Genomic DNA, 22,498 nt, shown 5'->3' on the forward strand with positions numbered 1-22,498 from the left:
CTTGGGAGCAGAAGGAGGCTCTGCTGCTCAGGGGCTCCCGAGAGAGGGCAGCTGCCTCCACTGACTACTTTGTGTTTCCTCGTGTGTGTGTGTGTGTGTGTGTGTGTGTGTGTGTGTGTGTGTGTGTATGTGTTGCTGGAGATTGAACCCAGGGGCATTCTGCCTCTGAGCTACATTCCTATTTTATTTTTTGGTGGTACTGGGGGTGGAACCCAGAGGCTTTCTACCTCCGGGCTATACTCCCAGACCCATTTTATATTTTATTTGGAAACAGGGTCTCACTAAATTGCTGAGAGCCTCACTAAGTAGCTGAGGCTGGCTTGGAATCTGTGCGATCCTCCTGTCTCAGCCTCCCAAGCACTGAGATTACAAGTGTGAGCCACCACGTCCGTCTTATTTTTATTCTGAAACAGGGTCTCATTAGGTTAATGAGAGTCTCACTACTTGCGGAGGCTGTCCTTGAACCTGTGATCCTCCCATCTCAGCCCCCCCCCAAGTACTCAGATTGTAAGTGTGCACCACCATGCCTGGCTGGTATCTTTTCATTTTTCATTGTTTCCTGTGTTTTTACAATACTTACATAAGCACATTCATGTGAAAATATAGTCACTTTGTGATACAAAGTGAGAAATGGGAGCTCCCACCCCCTCCCGCTGGCGGCAGGGCCTCCTAGGCATGACCATGCCCTCCTGTTACACACTCACCTGTTGGGTCTGGTCTGCAGGGAGGAGGTGCAGGAGAACTGCGTGCGCTGGCACAAGAGGTTCACCTTCGTGTGTAAGATGAGCGCCAACCCGGCCACGGGCTTGCTGGACCCTTGCATCTTCCGTGTGTCTGTGCGCAAGGTGAGGCGGCTGGTGGGGTGGCGGGATCTGTGGGGGCCCAGGACTGAGGGGCCATCCCCTCCCCTGACCTGTCCCCCCAAGGAAAATTGTGGGACGCTGCTTTGCCCTTTTCTTATCCTCCTCTCCTGGCGCTCAGATTTGGGGAGGTCTGGGGAGACCCACGAGATGCCGGGGTGCTGAGTCATCTTGCCGCTTGTCTCTCTCTGCAGGAGCTGAAAGGCGGGAAGGCTTATTCCAAGGTAAGAGGGTCTGTGCCAGGAGGCAGTGGGATGGGATAGGGTGGCGGGGGACGGGCATCAGAGAAGCTTCTAGAAGGACCTCCAGCCTCTCTGCTCCAAACAGTAGACACGCAGCCCTACATAAACTGCGTTATTTTTAGGGGATATCTCTGTTGATAGTCTTTGTACTTAATGTAAGGTTAGCATTTGCTCGTTGCAGTACAAACATGTGGAAGTTCATAAAGTGATTGCTCCTGTCCTCCTTCCTCTTTCCCCCCTCCCAGGACCTCACCATTAGGAGTGGTTAGGGTCTTTCCAGATCTTTGGGGTTTTTTGCAGGACTGGGGATGGAACCCAGTGCCTCCTGCATTCTAGGCAAGTGCTGTGCCAGGAGCCACAGTCCAGCGGGCATAGTACACCTGTAATCCTAGTACTTGGGGGGTGAGGGAGGAGGATAACAGGATTAGGACCAGGGTTAGCAACTTAGCAAGGCCCTGTTTCAAAAGAAAAAATAACAAGGGCTGGGGAAGGGCGTGCAGCTCGGAGGTGAAGGTAGAATGCCCTTGGGTTCAATCCCAGTACCAAAGAAAAGAAAAGCAATATATTCTGCTTTTGAGCAATGAATAAAAACAAGTGTGAAGCAGGGCGTGGTGGCCCAGCTTGTAATCTCAGCATTCGGGAGGCTGAAACAGGAGGATCGCGGTTCACGGCCAGCCTCAGTTACTTAGTGAGGCCCTTTGCAACTCAGTGAGACCCTGTTTCAAAATAAAGAATAAAAGGTAGGGCTGGGTGTTTAGCTTGGAGGTAGAATGTTCCTGGGTTCCATCCCCAGCACCGCAAAACAAAACAAAAACAAGTGTGAAGCCGGGCGTGGTGCACACGCTTGTGATCCCAGCATTAGGGAGGCTGAGACAGAAGGATCGCAGTTTGTGGGCAGCTTCAGCTCCTTAGCGAGGCCCTTTGAAACTCAGTGAGACCCTGTTTCAAAATAAAGAATAAAAAGGGCGGGGTATGTAGCTTGGAGATAGAATAGGGTTACAGCCCAGGTACCACAAAAAAAAAGACCACCACCAAAAAAGCATGACTTGGAGAAACGTAAAATGAACATCTTCATGTATTTGTGTGCCTGCAAACAATCTAATTGTTAAAATACATGAAATCTTGGAATCCCAGTACTTGGGAGCCTGTGACAGGAGGATCTGTCAAGGCCAGTCCCAGCCACTTAGTAAGACCTATTTCAAAATAAAATATAAAATAAGACTGGGGGTGTGGCTCAGAGATAAAATGTCCCTGGGTTAAATTCCCAGTACCAAAAATTAAAAATTTTAAAAAGTAGCCGGGCGTGGTAGTACACACTTGTAATCCCCGTGCTTGGAAGGCCAAGACAGGAGGATCGCACAGGTTCGGAACCAGCCTCAGCTACTTAGCGAGGCTCTCAGCAACTTAGTGAGATCCTGTTTCCAAATAAAATATAAAATAGGTCTGGGAGTGTAGCCCGGAGGCAGAAAAGCCCCTGGGTCCCACCCCCAGTGCCACACACAAAAAATAAATAAATAAAAAATTTAAAAAGTAAATAAAGGCTGGGATGTACCTCAGTGGTAAAGTTTGCCTTAGAAGCACAATGGCCTGGGTTCGACTTGCAGTTCCAAAAATAAACAAACAAACATGGATTCTGCAGCATCTTTTCATGTCATCATAGTTTTGTTTTTTGATTGTTGCTTTTTGTTTTTTTGTGGTACTGGGGATTTAACCCAGAGGCGTTCTGCCTCTGAGTTACACCCCCAGCCCTATTTTATTTTATTTTTGGCAGTTCTGGAGAGACTGAACCCAGGGACATTCTACCACTGAGCCGCACTTCCAGCCCTTTTTTTTTTTTTTTTTTTTTTTTTTTTTGGCGGTACTGGGGATGGAACCCAGGGGCATTCTACCTCCAAGCTACGCCCCCAGCCCTATTTTTTATTCTGTTTTGAAACAGGGTTGTGATCCTCCTGTCTCAGCCTCCCAAATGCTGCGATTACAAACATACGCCACCATGCCTGGCTTTATTCTTTATTTTGAAACTGTCTCACTAAGTTGTAGAGGGCCTCACTAAGTAGCTGAGGCTGGTTGCAAATCTACAATCCTCCTGTCTCAGCCTCTCAAGTACTGGGATCACAAGTACTTGATCACACCTGGCTCCTATTTTATTTTTATTTGGAAACAGGATCTTGGTAAGTTGCTGAGAGCTTTGCTAAATTGCTGCGGCTGGCTTCGAACCTGTGATCCTCCTATATCAGCCTACCAAGTACTGGGATTACAGGCTTGTGCCAGCACACATGGCCATCATAGATTTCTGTGCGCTTTCTAGTACAGCAGGATCCCACTTCTTGGCCGGTGACGCTGACGCAGCCGGTCCCCACTGTTGGACATCTGTGTTGTTGCCAGGTTTTCATAGCACCACAGGGCTCCGCTCTGCACAGGAAGCCCTTTCAACTGGGCAGAGGGAGAGAAGTTGGCCCTGGCTGTCAATGAGCCCGCTCTGCCCTCAGTCCCTCTTCTCTCTGGGGACTTTCTGCCTGTCCTCTGTGGATGGGGGATTCTCAGCCTCTCACCTGGGCTCTGGTCAGTCACGAGGTGACTCGCCCTCCCTTTCCTCTCTGAGCCAGGCCAGAGCGCTGGAACTCTGCGGGCCATACCATGCACCTGGCCTGGCACAGGCTGCTGACCTTCTGCAGGCAGAGGGGAGGGTGGCGAGCACCAGCTGTGAGGGTGCTGTCAGAGTTGACATTTGGGTGAGGACATTCAGTCGGGAAAGAAACTAGCAGCAGCCAGCCAGGAGCACCTCAGCAGACACTGCTCAGGCACCTGGCACCTGCCAGGCTGCCAGGACCCTCCCTCTCCCGTAACAGCCTCCACCTCCATCTTTACTCCTGTCGCAGAGTAGAACAGAGGCCTGGAGAAGGTCTGGGACCTTGCGCTGATGCGGCCTAGTTTGCGTTCTGATTCTGCTGGTCGAGCTGTGTGCCCCTAGCAGGTCACTTCTTGAACATAGTCCCTCCTCTGCAGTGAGGTCCCTCTGAGTTAGAGGGGCTGGGATCCCACCCAGTTCCCTGATTCTGAGCACCGCAGTAGAGACTGGTCTGCTGCTGTCACTCAGCGAATGCCCTGATCTGGTTGGTCCTTCCTGAAGTACACAAGCCCCCACCCCACTTCCTCTTCAGTCGGGCAGACGTGGCTTCCTTCTAGCTCATGCCTCTTCCTCAGCCGCTTCCACAGCCCTCCCTGTCCCTTGCTTGTCCTCAGGGGCCTGCCCACCCATCCTGCACTCTGGCCTCTCCAGGGGATGTCCCTGGGGTCCTGCCACCTCTACAGGGCATCCTTCCCTTCCACTCCCAGCCCGCCCATGGGTATCGCATCACCCCATCCTGCACCAGAGTTCCCACGGGCCTTCCCCTCCCTGCCCACTCTCCTGGCAGCTCCTGACAGACAGCATGGCCCTGTTTCCCAGGGAACAATGTGTCTGTGTCACAAACAACAATGCCCTTTCATCTCAGGCGCTGGCCCCAGTGCACACTGGGACGAGGCACAAAGGGCGCTTTGTGCCACTCGGGATGTGAGCTCCTGCTTTGCCACGTCAGTGCTGCCGACCCAGGGCCCCTGTCCTTGGGTCTTCGTTATGCAAGAGCTGGGCTCTAGGGTGGGCCCGGGAGCCCCCCCCAGTTAACCCTTGGGGAGACTCTGCCCGCCCCAGCCCCGCTCTGCAGCGCCGTCCTCTTGCCGTTGCAGCTGGGCTTCGCTGACTTGAACCTGGCTGAGTGCGCAGGTTCAGGCTCCACGGTACGCTGCTGCCTACTGGAGGGATATGACACCAAGAACACCCGCCAGGACAACTCCATCCTCAAGGTACCAAGGGCCCGCTGCCTCTTTGACCTCACCAAGGGGGGACAAACATGGCTCCCCATCAGAATGCCCCAGAGGGAATGTCCTGCCGGGCATGGTGGCACACACTTGTAGTCAAGGATCGTGGGTTCGAAGACAGCCTTGGCAAGTAGTGATATCCTTGTCGACCTGGCAGAACCCTGTTTCCAAATGAAAATAATCTAGGACTGAGGGTGTGGCTCAGAGGTAGAATGCCTCTAGTTTTAATCCCCAGTGCCACACACACACAAAAAGATACAGGTCCTCAATGGGTGTGATGGTACATACTTTGTAATCACAGTACTTGGGAGCTGAGACAGGAGGATCACAGGTTTATGGCCAGCCTCAGAAACCTAGTGTGACCGTCCGCAACTTAGACCCTGTTCAAAATAAAAAATAGGGCAGGGGGTATAGCTCAGAGGCAGAATACCTGTGGGTTCAATCCCCAGTACCACACACACACACAAAGAAAATGAGGTTCTCTGGGTGTGGTGGCACATGCCTGTGATCCCAGCAACTCAGGTAGCAGGGGCAGGAGGATCACATGTTCAAGGCCAGCCTGAGAAGCCTAGTTAGACTTTGTCTTGAAATAAAAATAAATAAATAAATAAATGTGCTGGGATGTAGCTCAGAGCACCTCTCGGTTCAATTCCCAGTTCTAAAAAAAAATTTTTTTTTTAAATTACAGGTTCTTGGGGCTGGGGGTGTAGCTCAGTGGCAAAGTGCTTGCCTAGCATATGTGAGGGGTTTCGTCTGCAGCTCTGCATAAGAGCAAAAACAAAAAGCCAGGTTCCCATCTGTGAGGGTTGGAGAATACCTTCAGTGAAATCAGCCCCCACCCCCACCCCAGTACTGGGGATTGAACCCCAGGGACATTCTCCCTCTGAGCTACACTCCTGGCCGTGTGTGTGTGTGTGTGTGTGTGTGTGTGTGTGAGAGAGAGAGAGAGAGAGAGAGAGAGAGAGAGAGAGAGAGAGAGAGAGAGATAGATAGATAGATATACTGGGGATAGAACCCAGGGCAGGGGCATTCTACCTCCTACCTCCGAGTGATACCCCTAGACCTATTTTTTTTATTCTTTATTTTTAAACAAGGTCTTACTGAGTTGCAAAGGGCCTCACTAAGTAGCTGAGGCTGGCTTTGAACCTGTGCAATCCTGTCTCGGCCTCCCAAATGCTGGGATTACAAACATGCACTACCACGCCTGACTCCCAGTCCTATTTTTAATTTTTTTTGATTTTGAGATAGGGTCTCTAAGTTGCAGAGGGCCTCACTAAGTAGCCGAGGTCGGCATGAACCTCTGCTCCTCCTGTTTCAGCCGCTCAGGTACTGGGATTACAAGTGTGCACCACCACGCCCAGCTGTGCTGAGCTCTTGCTACCTCCTGTCTCACGACCCCAGCACAGCTCCATGGGGAGGAGGAGATGGTATCTGTTAATTCCAGGTGTGCATAGGAGGCAAGTGAGACAAAAGATGACGCTGGCCCAGGCCACGAGAAGAGCTGCCACTTGATCCGCGGCCTTGGCCTCTGCAGCCCAGCTCAGCTGTGGCCCTGCAGGACTCGAGTCGCGTGGCTCCTGGAGGAATGTGGGTGGGGAAGAGGAGAACCCATGTCCTGGACCTGCGTGCACTGCAGGCAGCAGGTCCGACCGCCCCTGCTGGCCACACGCAGGCCTCCAGCGGCTGGGGCAGCTCCCACCCCACAGGCAGCTACCTCTCAGCCTCTTGGGAACAGAGATTCTGGGTGTCTAAAAGCAACACACCTGTCTTCCCTCCTCTGCACACCCTTCCACTCTGTTGAGAAAACAGGCTATTCTACCACAACCTCCGAGAACCAGCCTAGCAATAGCGAGCTGTGTCCTGTGCAGAGCTGGGCGGGTGATAGTGGGGGCTCTGGAAGCACCAGAAAGGTCCAGATATGGCGATGGTTAGGCCTTTGAGCCCGCCTCATAGCGGGCCTGTGTGTTCTCAACTAGGACAGAGGAAGGGAACCTGGGGGTCAGGTGGCTTGGGTTGAAGGCCAGCCCCCATGTTCTGCCCACAAGGTCTTGGGCTGTCACGTCCCCTCTGTGGGTCTTGGTTTCCTTGTCTACATGGAAGGGCTGTCACCAACTGTGTGTGTGTGTGTGTGTGTGTGTGTGTGTGTGTGTGTGTGTGTGTGGTACTGGGGGTGGAACCCAGAGGTTTTCTACCTCCAGGCTATACTCCCAGACCCATTTTATATTTTATTTGGAAACGGGGGTCTCACTAAGTTGCTGAGAGCCTCACTAAGTAGCTGAGGCTGGCTTCGAACCTGCACGATCCTCCTGTCTCAGCCTCCCAAGCACAGGGATTACAAGCATGTGCCACCACGCCCGGCTGTCACCAACGTTATAGCTTGCTAATATTGCCAAGTGAAATAATCCATGAAAGGCTTCAGTCCAAGCCAGATGCAGCGGCCACTCCTATAATCCTAGTGACTAAGGAGGCTGAGGTAGGAGGATCACAAATTTGAGGCCAGCCTGGGTAACTTAGACCTTTTTTCAAAATTAGATAAGAAGCTGGGCATGGTGGCACACACTTGTAATCCTAGTACTTGGGAGGCTGAGACAGGAGGATCGCAGGACCGGCCTCCACTACCTAGTGAGACCCGTTTCAAAATTAAGAGTAAAAAACAGAGCTGGGTGCGGTGGCGCATGCTTGCAATTCCAGTACTTGGGAAGCAAGTATAAAATAGGTCCGGAGGATAGCCTGGGGGCAGAGGGCCCTGGGGTCCACCCAAGACCACAGAAAATAAAATAATAAGAAGAAATAGGGCTGGGAGGATAGCCTGGGGGTAGAGGGCCCTGGGGTCCACCCCGGGACCACAGAAAATAAAAATAATAAGAATAAAAAATAGGGCTGGGAGGATAGCCTGGGGGTAGAGGGCCCTGGGGTCCACCCCAGGACCACAGAAAATAAAAATAATAAGAATAAAAAATAGGACTGGGAGGATAGCCTGGGGGTAGAAGGCCCCTGGGGTCCACCCCAGGACCACAGAAAATAAAAATAAAAATAAGAATAAAAAATAGGACTGGGAGGATAGCCTGGGGGTAGAGGGCCCTGGGGTCCACCCCAGGACCACAGAAAATAAAAATAATAAGAATAAAAAATAGGACTGGGAGGATAGCCTGGGGGTAGAAGGCCCCTGGGGTCCACCCAGGACCACAGAAAATAAAAATAATAAGAATAAAAAATAGGTCTGGGAGGATAGCCTGGTGGTAGAGGGCCTTGGGGTCCACCCCAGGACCACAGAAAATAAAAATAATAAGAATAAGAAATAGGACTGGGAGGATAGCCTGGGGGTAGAAGGCCCCTGGGGTCCACCCCAGGACCACAGAAAATAAAAATAAAAATAAGAATAAAAAATAGGACTGGGAGGATAGCCTGGGGGTAGAGGGCCCTGGGGTCCACCCCAGGACCACAGAAAATAAAAATAATAAGAATAAAAAATAGGGCTGGGAGGATAGCCTGGGGGTAGAAGGCCCCTGGGGTCCACCCCAGGACCACAGAAAAATAAAAATAAAAATAAGAATAAAAAAATAGGTCTGGGAGGATAGCCTGGGGGTAGAAGGCCCCTGGGGTCCACCCCCAGGACCACAAAAAATAAAATAATAAGAATAAAAAATAGGTCTGGGAGGATAGCCTGGGGGTAGAAGGCCCCTGGGGTCCACCCCAGGACCACAGAAAAATAAAAATAATAAGAATAAGAAATAGGTCTGGGAGGATAGCCTGGGGGTAGAAGGCCCCTGGGGTCCACCCCAGGACCACAAAAAATAAAATAATAAGAATAAAAAATAGGGCTGGGAGGATAGCCTGGGGGTAGAAGGCCCCTGGGGTCCACCCCAGGACCACAGAAAAATAAAAAATAAGAATAAGAATAAAAAATAGGGCTGGAGGTGTCACTCAGAGGTAGAATGCCTGAGCTCCATTCACAGAACCACACACAAATGAAAATAAATTTAAAAATAAGGCTGAGGGTGTAGCTCGGAGGTAGAATAGCCCTGGGTTCAACCCCCAGTAACACACACACACACACACACACACACACATGCACACACAGAAACATACACACACACACATGCATACACACACACAGAAACATACGCACACACGCATGCACACACATACACATACACACATGCACACACACATACACATACACACACACACATACACACACAGCAGAAGGGATAGGGATGTGCTCGGTGATAGAAAGCACCTGGATTCGCCGGGCGTGGTGGCGCACGCTTGTAATCCCCGCGCTTGGGAGGCAGAGACAGGAGGATCGCGCAGGTTCGAAGCCAGCCGCGTGCGCTGGCTTGGGAGACCCTGTTTCCAAATAAAAATGTAAAAATAGGTCTGGGAGTGTAGCCCGGAGGTAGAAGGGCTTCCAGGAACCCCAGTACCACCAAAAAAAAAAAAAGAAAGCACCTGGATTCAATCCTCAGTACTGCAAAAAAAAGAAAAAGAAAAGGCCTCGGCCATGGTCACCACTTATGTCCCTGGTGGCCGGGCTCTCTGCACCTCTTCTCTGTTCTGAGGCCCTCTTCCCATTGCCCCATCTCAGCCTGCACTTTGGGCCACTGCCAAAGTCCTTGTCCAGGTGGCTTCGTGCCCTCGTTATCCTTTGATCCGCCAGCCCTGCCTGCAGTGCTGGGCCCCGGGAGTTCCCTCCCGCCACATGGGGCTCTGCGCCTCCTCCCGCCTCGCGCCAGGTGGGCCCGGAGCCCCTCACACACGGCCCTGCGATAAGAGAGGATGTGGCTCGCCCTGAGCGGCTCACCGACTTGTATTTAAATCCTCAGAACTGACTTCCAGTCACTGCCAAGCACTGGCCGAGCAAGGCCTCGTCACACTCTGTCTCTGCAGCCCCACCAGGCGGGCCTCGGGGTCCAGTCCACTCTTCACAGGAAGTGGGGACATGGCATGTGCAGGCGTCTCCAGGATGCCCAGCCAGGATGGGGCAGGGCCAGGAGGCTACTGGGCAGCCACACCTGGGCCGGGCAGGGGTGGCCACGGCTCCTTCTCTCCTCCCATAGGTCACCATTGGTATGTTCCTGCTCTCTGGAGACCCCTGCTTCAAAACGTGAGTGCCAGCAGGCTTAGAAGGGGATGGGAGCGTGGTCCTGGGGCTGGGGGCATAGGAGCTCTTCCTCTAGGCCGTGGGGGTCCTGAGGTGGGCAGCTCAGTCACACATCTGTCCTCCTCAGGCCTCCTTCCACTGCCAAGTCCATCTCCATCCCGGGCCAGGACTCCTCCCTACAGCTGACCTGCAAGGGTGGTGGGACCAGCAGCACCGGCGGAGGCACCAGCTCCTTAACAGGCTCCCGGCCCCCTAAGGCCCGGCCCACCATTCTGGGTTCAGGTACCATTCCGTACACCCCTCCCCCGCCCCCAGCCTGTGGCTCAAGGTGTGAGTGTGAGAGATGGGGATGGAACCCAGGGGCGTTCTACCTCTGAGCTCTACTCTAGCTCCATTTTAGTATTTTCTGTTTTGAAACAGGGTCTAGCTAGGTTGCTAAGAGTCTTGTTGGGTTGCTGAGGCTGGTCTCAGACCTGGGATCCTCCTGTCTCCGCCTCCCAAGCACTGGGATTACAAGCGTGTGCCACCATGCCCAGCTTGGCCCAAGCTTTACCTCTCCTCCATGTCCCAGAGGAGGCTCAGTGAAGGGGGCGGTGGGATGTGGTGTGTGTGTGTTCCTGCTTCCGTTAGTGACTGGTCTGAGCTTCAAGTGTCCGCCACAGTGCTGGGATTCCCGGCCACAGCAATGCTCCGCACTGTGACTGGAGCAGACCCTGCCCAGTGGACTTCCAGTCTAACAGGAAGAACAGGCATTACTCAAACCGAGGGCAAATCATATGCATGTCCACCTGCAGGTGTGAGCTGGGGGACGGCCCAGCAGGTGGGTCTGACCGCTCCAGTGAGGGCTTCCTTGGGGAAGCTGCAGAGGGGCCGGGCACCACGTGGCTGGGAGGCGAGTGCTAGTGTGCTGCACTCACACATGGCAGTGCTCAGGGCACACGGTTTAGTACTCTGCAGCTGGTGATGTGGGAAGGGAGAGGGAGCTGGAATCTCAGAGGAGCCTGTGGCAGTTAGGCTGGCGCCGCTGGGGAGAAGGCTCTGGCCTGCCCGGGTGCTTGCTGGTCCCTACTGCAAGGCGAAGCAAGGTCGCCTGCGCCTTTCTCGAGTGGGCTCAGAGCTGCAGGCAGTCCCCACTCTGATCAGGGAGCAGGGCAGCGCGCGAGGCTCTGATTTGTCACAAGAGTAATTAGAGGCCGGGTGTGTGGTGCAAGCTTGTGATCCTGGTACTTGGGAAGCTGAGATAGGAAGAGCGAAGGTCTGTGGCAGCCTCAGTAAGTAGTGAGACTGTTTCCAAATAAAAAGTAAAACAGGACTGGAATGTGGTCCACGGGTAGATTGCCCTGGGCTCAGTCTCCAGGAAAGCACACGTGCACGCATGCACACGCACAGGCACGGGCTTGGGCGGCCTGGAAGATACCTGCTGGGCAGTTCTGTCCCGGGGCAGGGGTTGGGAGCTCTGCGGGGCCATCTGACTGCAAGGACCCAGGGCTCCTGCAGACCCAGCCCGTGAGGCCAGAGCAGAAGGCTGGCCTGGTCGGCCGTGACCTGGAGCCTGCCGGAGTGGGAGCTGGCTAGCACCAGTGCTCTCCAGCCTTGGGGAGGGCCCTATCTTCATGTGTAGAAGCCCTTCTCTCAGGTGCGCTGGGACAGGAGTCCCCACTTGTTGTGCAGCTTGTCCTCACCGTATGCAGAGGACCTGCTGGAGACGTGAACAGCCACCTGGCTTTGGGGGGCGCATAGGCATAGGGTGCTGTCTCTGAAGGGGGATGGTTGAGTTCTTCACCCCTGTGTTGGTGGGGAGGGGTGAGCGGTACTCAGCCTCGTGGAGTCCCGCTGGCTCCCTGTGTCTCTGGCAAGTGCGTTTCAGGAAGGTTTGCTCAGTGTCCTGGGATAGAGGTGTTGGTCTGACCCACCCCTCTCTCCCGCACCCCGCTCGCCCTGCTCCATGGACCAAGCTCGTTCTGGCCTCAGGGGTTGTACCTAGCCATCCGTCTGGAAGGCCCTGTCTCTGGTGCTGTCTGGCTCCCTCCTTCCCACGCACATGTCCTGAAGCTCTCAGCAGTAAGACCATCTTCTCAGAGAAGCCTTCCCTGGTCACTGCACTAGGCCAGGTCCCTTCGCACTGTCCCTGCTCTGCCCGCTCACTGTGGCTCTCAGTAATTGGCCCATGGTTGTTCAGCGTCCTTCTTCCTCGCTGGCCGGTGGCAGGCACCCTGCCCACGGAGGTCCCTAACAGCTCTCCAGGGAATGAGGGGGCCTGGCTTCAGTGACCTGGGGGGTCAGCACAGGTTCCTACAGACCTCAGCTTCCCAGTCTGTGCAGTGGAGACATGTGTGCCCCAGGAGAGGCTGGATGTGAGAGGGCGGAAGGGAGAGGGTGGCACCTGGGTAACCTGCTCCCCCTCCAGGGCTGCCAGAGGAGCCAGACCAGAACCTGTCCAGCCCTGAGGAGGTATTCCACTCCGGCCACTCGCGCAACTCTAGCTACGCCAGCCAGCAGTCCAGGGTCTCAGGTGAGTGGCCTGGCTCTGCCCCTCAGCCCCCCACGTCCTCTGGGCCCCTGTAACAACCATGGCCGCCCACCCCCCCAGGCTACAGCACGGAGCACTCACGCTCCTCCAGCCTGTCGGACCTGACGCACCGCCGCAACACGTCCACGAGCAGCAGCGCCTCCGGAGGCCCGGGCATGGCCGTGGAGGGCCCTGAGGGTGGCGAGCGCGAGCACAGGCCCCCTGAGAAGCCGCCCCGGCCTCCACGGCCCCTGCATCTGTCCGACCGCTCATTCCGGTGAGTCCCGTCCCTGCGCCGTGCTCCCTGGGGACCAGCTCCTCCCAGCGGCTCCCTAGAGCTCCGCTTCTGCACTCTGACAGGCCCTTGGAGGGGTGGTGGCGGCTGTCCATCTGCTGCTGACGGCCATAAAGCGCTCAGCTCGAGGACCTCGCGCCGCCTCTGCCTGGTTAATGTCGCTGTTTGGGGTTTTGCATGTCTGTCGGGAGCCTGAAAGACTTCCAGGGTTGAGCCTTAGCTCTTCCACGCCCCAGACCTTGAGCATTCCCGTGGCCTGTCCTCATGCCAGGCCAGGTGGCCAGCACCTGTGGCCGAGCTGTGAGTCCAGGGAACTGCAGCGTGGGTGTGCCTAGAACTTTCTTGGTGCTGCGGGTGCCCACTCGCCGCGCCAGTTGCTGCTCTGACTGTCCCCCGTCCCCCCCCCCCCCCCCCCGCTCAGGCGGAAGAAGGACTCGGTGGAGAGCCACCCGACCTGGGTGGACGACACACGCATTGACGCAGACGACGTCGTGGAGAAGATCATGCAGAGCCAGGACTTCACGGACGGCAGCAACACTGAGGGTGAGGTGCCGCCGGGAGCTCGGGGAGGCGCCACAGGCCGCCCGCGCCTGCTCACCCTTCTGTTCCCATGTCCCCACAGACAGCAACCTGCGGCTGTTCGTGAGCCGCGACGGCTCCACCACACTAAGTGGCATCCAGCTGGCCAACAGGTAAGGGCGAAGGGGAGGGCTGGCCAGGCCGCCGTGCCTGTGCTGGGGGCAGAGGCCGCAGCCCTGTCTCTGAGTGCCCGCGTCACCGCTCTCGGAGCCTGCTTCCCCATCTGTCAGGTGGTGTGGATGAGCCGTGGGGTGCGTCCCCAGTCACCTGGGAAGGGGCCTGGCACAGAGCAGTTCAGTGTACACAGGGGCTTCGTTCCTGTTTATTTTTTACCTCCCTTCTTTACTCCTGGGTCTGAGAACCCCTAAAGCAATGTTGGTGCTGACTCATGTACTTATTAAATACCTATTTATGTATTTACTTATTTTTGTGGTGCTGGGGATTGAACCCAGGGGCATTCTACCTCTGAGCTCTATTTTTTATCCTTATTTTGAAATAGGGTCTCACTAAGTTGCAAGGGCCTAAGTAGCTGAGGCTGGCCGTGAACCTGCGATCCTCCTCTCTCAGCCTCCCAAGCCTGTGCCGTCATGCCCAGCTTAAACTTACACTTACTAAGCACCAGCGGGTGCCAGCGTTAGAGCCGTGACTAGCTTTGGTTTGTGCCTGCACGACATTTGCAGACGGGAGAGTGGCAGGGCCAAGCTTGTGTTAGGAATCCAGTCCGTAGAGGCTCTCCGGCCTTTAGTAGACCTTACCCTGTTTCTGGCTCGCGGAGAGTGTGGAGGGGCTTCCTACGTATACAGTTGTGCTGATGGCTTTTCTCCGTGTTACAGAGGGGAAAGTGCCCTTTTTGTTTTTTCTGTGGTACTGGGGGTGGAACCCAGGGGCTTTTCTCCCTCCGGGCTATCCTCCCAGACCTATTTTATAATTTTTATTTGGAAACAGGGTCTCACTAAGTTGCTGAGAGCCTCACTCAGTAGCTGAGGCTGGCTTCAAACCTGTGCGATCCTCCTGTCTCAGCCTCCCAAGTGCTGGGATTACAAGTGTGTGCCACCACGCCCGGCTGAAAGTGCCCATTTAATGTCTGGGTCCAGAGGCCTGGGTTGCTGGCTGGCAGCCCTGGCTCTGGGAACTGCCGCTCATGCTGCTCTGCTGACCCCTACTGACATAGGCTCAGAATTACAGCCACCACGCCCAGCTTGCCTTCTGGGCTGCCCTGGGTGGGATGGACAAGAAAAGAGAGGCTTCCTTGGAGGTTTGTAAGAACCCCTCTATACCTTCCTCTGGAAATGAGAAAACAGATTCAGTGGTGGTCAAGAAACTAATCTGGGAGCCGGGCATGGTGGCGCATGCTTATAATCCCAGCATTCGGGAAGCTGAGACCGTAGGATCCCGGTTCGCGGACAGCCTCAGCTACTTAGTGAGGCCCTCTGCAACTCAGTGAGACCTGGTTTCAAAATGAAGAATAAAAATAGGGCAGGGGGTGTAGCTCGGAGGGCGAATGTCCCTGGGTTGCATCCCCAAACCACCAAAAACACTGATCTGGTTGGCAGCACGATGATAGCAGTAGCATGCTGCACCCCAGTTGTCCCTGGTCTCATGGGTAGGCCTGTTCTCAGAAGGGAGAGGCGATGAGGTTCTCTGACTACCCGCTGTCCTCTTGGCACTGCACAATCTCTGGTCCTCAGTTTCCTCATCTGTCAAATAGGCAGGGCACAGTCTCTTCCTGCGGGTTCCCCTGTGGGTAAGTGTGGTCCACTGGTAGGTAAGCCGCGGGTGCCCTGGAGGGGCCAGGCACTGCAGTGCCAGCTCTGGGACCCCATAGACTGATCCTCGCCATCGGTGTCACCCGAGACAGTGGCTCCACACCTCTGAGCTATACAGAGCAGGGCTGGGTCACGGAGCCTGCTTGCAGAGTGCGTGTGGGGCAGCGCTCGGTAACTGCAGCACCCAGGGGAGCATGCTGACCTGTCCTTCCCACAGGGTCTCCTCTGGGGTCTACGAGCCAGTTGTGATTGAAAGCCATTGAGGAGCGGGGTCCTGCCCTCTCGGCTGTCCCGGCCGCGTCATCCACGAGGACCCTCCCCTTTGGATCCGCACTGCGTCTCCTCGTGCCTCTCCGTGAACTCTGGCCGACGCCTGTTCCTCAAGAAGCATCATTCCATTGTCCTCCCCACCACGCTGGGACCCTCCTGGCACCACTGTGAATATTCTCCTCTGAACCACTAGAGGGCAGGACAGGTGGGCCCCTGCCGCGAGGGCAAGCCAGCGGCCAGGACTGCCCCTCTGGAGCCCCCCCTGGTCCCCAGCCGAGGACCCGCATCTCCTCAACATGTGGGGGTGCTTGTGGCCCAGGGGCCTCACAGGAGCACCGGCTTCTGTCACGCCCTGTTCATGGCACCTCGGCCTCGGGAACCGGCCCACCCCAGAGCCCTGTCCTGTGCAACCCTGTGCTCAGTGCTTCAGCTGTCCCTTCCCCGCGTCCTGGGGGACCCGCTGGCGGCCTCTTCCTGGAGCCACGACCTCAGGCCCCACCAGTACTTTGGATTGAGGCCCCCGCTCGCCCTGCGAATGTTCTGCCGCCGGCAGCCTGCACTTTGCACACGCGGTCCCCAGCACAGTCCCACCAGCCCCTCTGTCCCTTGCCGCCCTCCCCTCCTCCTGGGTGCTGCCTGCTGTGCAGTCAGAGCCCAGGGCCCGGCAGCGCGGCTGGAACGCGCGCCGCCTCTGCTCCGGTAGCCCCGGCTCAGGCCTGTCGACAGGCCTGAGCACTGTGGTGCCCTCTGCCCAGGGCTGGGTCCTGAGCAGCCGGCTCTCCTGCAGGAAGGGTGAGGCACTGTGGGCTGGGAGAGCAAAGCCCCTTTCTCTGCCCTCCACTGGCCCAGGCTGGGGCCAGTGCTGGAGAGGTGGGTGGGCTGTGACTGGACCAGCCAGGAGCTGGCTTCCCTGGCACCAGCCTCAGCCCTCCTCCGCAGCACCCCCACTCTGGACGGTGGAGAGGTGGGGTCCCTCAGGAGCTGCTTCCCCAGTGGGGAGCGGTCTGGCCTTGCCCTGCCTTGGCTCTTGCAAAAGCCCCATTCAGCACTTTGCCCTCTGTCTTCGTAACTTGCTTGAAGGAGGGTTCTGGCTGGCAGCCAGGCCCGCAGACTCCTGCCCCTTGAGTCTCACTCACTCTGCATAACCCCAGCGGGCTGGTGTTAGCCTTGTAGGGTTCTTCCTTCCCTTCTTTTTTTTCCCCCCACAGGTCTATATTTCCTCCTCTCCCAGCAAGGGGAGGTGCCTCTGTTCCCCGCCCCATCTGCCTGCTGGTCCCAGCAGTGCTGGGAACTGGGTGGGCCTGGGCCGCTCTTTGGCTCTGGGTGGGGTCTGGGTATCCTCCCCAGGTTGGGAGCCCCTCACCCAGGCCCCGTCCGCCCCAGGCAGGAGTTGGGCTCTTGTTCTTGGGACTCCCTGGGGTTGGGACCAGAGCACCCTCGCGTTTGTGTTCTGTCCTCATCATTTTAATCACCTAATGGCTCTTAGATGGCGGGTGTTGGAAGGCCCCTGCAGGCAGGCCGAGCACCAGCGCCCGCTGGCAAGGCTCCGGTCAGCTTGGTGAGTCCTTCCTGCCCAGCAGATACCTGGCACTTTAAGACGAAGCTGGCTGCAGTGTCTGCAGAGGAAGTGACCCCTAGAAGAAGGGGGAGCACCATCTGCTTGGTGTGACCTCATCCAGCCCGGGGTGTGATTTGGGTCAGATTCGAAGTTCGGGGGCGTTAGGCACAAAGCAGCTGGCTTGGTGCTGTTGGGGAGACTCCTCTAAGCCGGGAGCTTCAGCCCCACCCAGCCCGGGTCTGAGCTGGACGGTCACCCAGGAGACAGCGTGCCACCTGCTCTCGCGCCAGGCCCTAGGCCAGAGCGCCTGGGCTGAGAATTCACCCACAACCAAACGAGCGCCGGCTGAGCCGGAGGCCCGGAGCCCCAGCTCGTCCCCTTGAGCTCAGTGAGTTGCTACCTGGTGCCCACAGCACCCGGACTTCAAATTCTCTATACAGAAAGAAATAGAATATATTAGAAATATTTTTGGAAAGGAATTGGTCTATGCAATGCTAGTTTGGCATCTTCTTGAAAGGCAGTTTAACGTTTTTACTAGATTTAAAGAAAATAAAGGTCTACAATATTTTTAGAATTTTGTTTTAGTCCTCACAACTGATCCCGTGGCATCTGCCGTGGAGGATGTGCTCCCCTCTGTAGGGAGGGGATGGGCGCTTGTGGGTTTGGGTTTTTTCATTTTTTCATCCTCCTTTCTAACAATGTTGCCACCCACCCGCTCCCCATTCTGTGGGCTGTTTGTGTCTCGTCTCAGCTTCTATTGTAGAAAATAACATTATAAGTGGAAATCAGCCTAGTGTATCTTGGTCTGAGGGGGAAAATTAAATATTGCATTTTTTGTTTATTTTGCTCTTTTATTTTTACCTTGTTACTTTGCCATGTTGCGAGACATGGTAGATACAGCTTGGGAAGGAAGCCAGGTGTGTAAAGGTGAGCTCCCTGGGTGGGTAGGGCGGTGGGCCGTGGTCTCCAAACCCTGGCTGCGGCCAGTCACCAGCACCTGACTGAGGCCCAGAGGGGCAGCTCCTTGCCTGTCCCACACCCAGTAACCACAGCTCTGGCCTCGACTCAGCAGAAACGTGCTTCCTGAGCCACAAGAACGAGTGTACGCCCCACCTGCAGGAGGCCAGCTGGTTCCCAGCGTCCTCTACAGACTCGGCCCGGGCCCTCAGCCTGTCCCTGACCGGCCCAAGCCAGAGGGCCCCAGTGGTGTGCTCGAGCTCCACTCGGGCTGTTGCTGTGCTCAGAGGTGGCAGGAAGCCTTAATGGTTTGGGCCACCAGCTCTCTCCCCAAAACAGCATTACCCACCCCCTTCTCAGGCCTGACTCCCCTCCCCCACGGCCCACAATGGCCGATCGTCGATCATCGTCCCTTCTCCGCACGTGGGTGGGGGAAGTTCCTTCAAGGAGGAGACTTTGCTGCAGGTCAAGAGGTTGGCCTTTTCAGGCTTGGGGGCAGCCTGTACAGTGATGGCTGAGCACCCAAGAAGACTGACGTGGGGCGGGGCATACCAGGTCAGACCTCTCCCAAACTTTCTAGTGGAGACAGCAGGCCCAGGTCTCCTTGACCCTTCAGGGAGACCTGGAGTCCCCAGGAATCTGTACTCCAGCAGTCCAAAATCTTAAAAATTGCCAAAGCTAGTCTAATGAGTCAAAGCTCCTATTTTGTGTCAAACCCCATTTTGCCTGCTGGGGATATATCTATGAGCAAATCCACTGGCTAAAATGTAGCAGCACAGCTGTGTGGTGGTACACTCCTGTAACCCCAGTATTGGGAGGCTGGGACAGGACAGCCTAGTGAGACCTGTTCCAAATGAAAGAATAGGAGCCGGGCGTGGTGGCGCACACTTGTAATCCCAGCATTTGGGAGGCTGAGACGGGAAGATTGTGGATTGTGGACAGCCTCAGCTACTTAGGTCCTCAACAATTTGGTGAGATCCTGTTTACAAATAAAGAATAAAAAGGGCAGGGGGTGTAGCTTGGAGGTCAAATGCCCCTGGGTTCCACCCCCAGACCTGCAAAAAATGAAAACTAGGGCTGGGGGTGTAGCTCAGAAGTAGAATGCCCATGAGTTCTATCCCCAGTACCACAAAAATAAATCGATAAATCCGGGGGTATAGTTTGGAGTTAGGCTCCCCCTGGGTTCAGTCCCCAGTAACACACATACACACACTGTAACGACAGGCTTGATGGGGACACACTTGGGCCCCTGGGGTGCTGAGGGGAGTCCACGTCTCCAGCTCAGAATGAAGCTTGGGGAGACCTGATGGGTGAAGAGCAGCCTGTGCACTGTAGGAAGTGTTCCAGTGCCAGAGAGAGAGGAAAAGATCAAAGATGATCCGGCCGGACCTGACCCTTTGGTCTCAGAGGAAAGAGCCTCGAAGACTGGGGGGGGGGGGGAACTGCCAAAACCTACACGCAGGGTCCCAGAGGCAGGTGGTGACGCGAGGGCAGGGCTCCTGAAGGCCCCTGGTGCATCCCTGTAATCCCAGCCAAACCAGAGGCTAAGGCAGGAGGATTGAAAGTTTGAGTCTGGGAGATCTGGTGAAATTCTGTCTCAGAAAATAAAAAGGGGCCAGGTGTGGTGGCACACACTTGTAATCCCAGCATTTGAGAGGCCGAGACTGGAGGATCGCGGTTCTTGGACAGCCTCAGCTACTTAGTGAGGCCCTCTGCAACTCAGTGAGACCTGGCTTCAAAATAATGAATTAAATAGGACAGGGGATGTAGCTCAGAGGTCAAATGCCTGGGGTTCCATCCCCAGACCCACACACACAAAAATAAATAAAATAAAAGGAAAAAAAAGGGGGGGCCGGGCATGGTAGCTCATGCTTGTAATCCCAGCATTTGGGAGGCTGAGACAGGAGGATCGTGGTACGCGGACAGCCTCAGCTACTTAGGACCTCTGCAACTTAGACCCTGTTTCAAAAATAAAAAATAGCCGGGTGGGTATGGTGGCACACACTTGTAATCCCCTCACTTGGTAGGCGAAAATAGGTGGATCGTGCAGGTTCGAAGCCAGCCATGCTGGCTTAAGAGACCATGTTTTATTATTTATTTATTTATTTATTTATTTGCGGGTCTGGGGATGGAACCCAGGGGCATTTGACCTCCGAGCTACAGCCCCTGCCCTAATTTTTTATTATTTATTTTTTGAAACCAGGTCTCACTGAGTTGCAGAGGACCTCACTAAGTAGCTGAGGCTGTCCGCGAACCGTGATCCTCCAGGTCTCAGCCTCCCGAATGCTGGGATTACAAGCGTGCACCACCACGCCCAGCTTCCATATATATATACAAGTGTATATATATAATATATACACTTATATTTAAAATTATATATATATAATATATAATATATGAAATATATATAAAATTTATATATATAAAATATATATAAAATTATAGGTCTGAGAGTATAGCCCGGATGTAGAAGGGTTCCATCCCCAGTACCACAAATAAATAAATAAATAAATAAATAAATAAATAAGGCAGAGGGTGTAACTCGGAGGTCAAATGCCCCTGGGTTCCATTCCCCAGACCTGCAAAAATAAATAAATAAATACATAAATAAATAAAAAGGGGTGGATGTGGTGGCTTACACTTGTACTCTCAGTACTTGGGAGGCTGAGACAGGAGGATGGCAGGAGTTCTCGGCCAGCCTCAGCTACTTGGTGAGGCCCTCCACAACTTAGTGAGACCCTGTTTTAAAATAGAGAATAAAACCTGTGCGTGGTGGCGCACGCTTGTAATCCCAGCACTTGGGAGGCTGAGACAGGAGGATCGCACAAGTTCGAAGCCAGCCTCAGCTACTTAGGCTCTCAGCAACTTAGTGAGACCCTGTTTCCAAATAAAAAATATAAAATAGGTCTGGGAGTATAGCCTGGAGGTAGAAGGTCTCTGGGTTCCACCCCTAGTACCACCAAAAAACAAAAAATAAAAATAAAAATAAAAAATGGAGTTGGGGGTGTAGCTCAGAGGTAGACTGCCTCTGGGTTCATTTCCTGGTGTCAATAAATAAACAGGTAGAACCAGGCGTGGTGGCGCACACTGGGTAATCCCAGCATTTGGGAGGCTGAGACAGGAGGACCACGGTTCATGGACAGCCTCAGCTAATTATTGAGGCCCTTTGCAACTCATTGAGACCCTGTTTCAAAATAAAGAATAAAAAGTAGGGCTGGGGTGTAGATCGGAGGTAGAATGCCCCTGGGTTCCATCCCCAGTAGCAAAAATAAAGAAAATAAAGTAGAGCCGGCATGGTGGCGCACGCTTGTAATCCCTGCACTGGGGAAGCTGAGACAGGAGTATAGCACAGATTCAAAGCCAGCCTCAGCTACTTAGTGAGGCTCTCAGCAACTTAGTGAGACCCTGTTTCCAAATAAATATAAAACAGGTCTGGGAGTATAGCCTGGAGGTAGAAAAGCCCCTGGGTCCCACCCCCAGTACCACCAAAAAAAAAAAAAAAAAATCAGAGCCAGGCTGGGAGTATAGCCCGAAGGTAGAAAAGCCCCTGGGTTTCACCCCCAGTACCACTAAATAAATAAATAAATATTTAAAAATGAAATAAATAAAAATAAATGGGTAGAGCTATAGCTTAGTGGTAGCGCGCCCCTGGGTTCAATCTCCAGCACCAAAAGAGAACTCGTAGCTGGGCATGGTGGCACACGTTTGTAATCCTGGTACTTGGAAGACTGAGACAGGAGGATTGCAGGTTCGTGGCCAGCCTCAGCTACTTAGTGAGGAGGCTCTCTGTAACTTAGGGAGACCCTCTTTCAACATAAAAAATAGTCAGGCGTGGTGATGTATGCTTGTAGTCAGCATTTGGGAGGCTGCAACATGAGAATAGCAGGTTTGCCTCAGCTACTTAGTGAGGCTCTCTGCAACTTAGTGAGACCTTGTTTCAAAATAAAGAATAAAAATAGGGCTGGGGGTGTAGCTTGGAGGTAGAATGTCCCTGGGTTCAATCCCTAGCACCCCCCAAAAAAAAAGAAAAAAAGAAAGACAGACGGAAACCTTCCCTATCCCTGTGAGCGGGCTGGGGCTCCTTCTCCCATCCAGGCCAGGCTGTGAAAATTCTGTCCCTTCCCTCAAGAGTCAATTTAGGGAGCAAAGGAACTTATCTCTGAAGGTGTCACTGAAGTGCAGTGGAGCTGAAGGGCAGCTCAGAAACCCAGGAGTGGAGATTGATCCTGCCGGGGAAAAGGCTTTGAGACCTGGTCTCTTATCTGCTTTTGCCCTTGCAACATAACATGCCAGGAAGTAGGGCCCCCAGGATCTGGTGTCCACTTCACAGCTGACCTGGAGTTAAGATCTCCCCTTTTCAGATCCTCACTTTCCAGATCCATCTGAAAAACGGGGCTTCCTACCTCGAACCCCCTTCTCGCTCTGGCTTTGGGACTATGGAATGTTTAGTGATGGGCTTGGGTGGGGTATCTGACGGGATGACCACAAAGGTCAGGTGGG

General features: G+C 54.4%; 1 protein-coding gene across 1 annotated transcript in view; it reads left to right on the plus strand.

Annotated features, from left to right (window-relative positions):
• The window catches only part of EEIG1 (estrogen-induced osteoclastogenesis regulator 1), a gene marked incomplete at both ends in the record, with an annotated part of 36,260 nt that extends 20,784 nt beyond the window's left edge, over positions 1–15,476 (plus strand). The window contains 10 exons of the mRNA XM_080708631.1: positions 725–845; positions 1,055–1,084; positions 4,829–4,945; positions 10,021–10,067; positions 10,192–10,346; positions 12,472–12,576; positions 12,655–12,850; positions 13,290–13,411; positions 13,491–13,560; positions 15,431–15,476. Of these exons, the coding sequence (XP_080564757.1) occupies positions 725–845; positions 1,055–1,084; positions 4,829–4,945; positions 10,021–10,067; positions 10,192–10,346; positions 12,472–12,576; positions 12,655–12,850; positions 13,290–13,411; positions 13,491–13,560; positions 15,431–15,476 (1,009 nt within the window). The remainder of the gene's footprint in view (positions 1–724; positions 846–1,054; positions 1,085–4,828; positions 4,946–10,020; positions 10,068–10,191; positions 10,347–12,471; positions 12,577–12,654; positions 12,851–13,289; positions 13,412–13,490; positions 13,561–15,430) is intronic.
• Positions 15,477–22,498: the final 7,022 nt, after the last annotated feature.

This window comes from Muscardinus avellanarius (genome assembly GCF_963383645.1).
Source record: "Muscardinus avellanarius genome assembly, chromosome: 13".
Classification (NCBI taxonomy): domain Eukaryota; kingdom Metazoa; phylum Chordata; class Mammalia; order Rodentia; family Gliridae; genus Muscardinus; species Muscardinus avellanarius.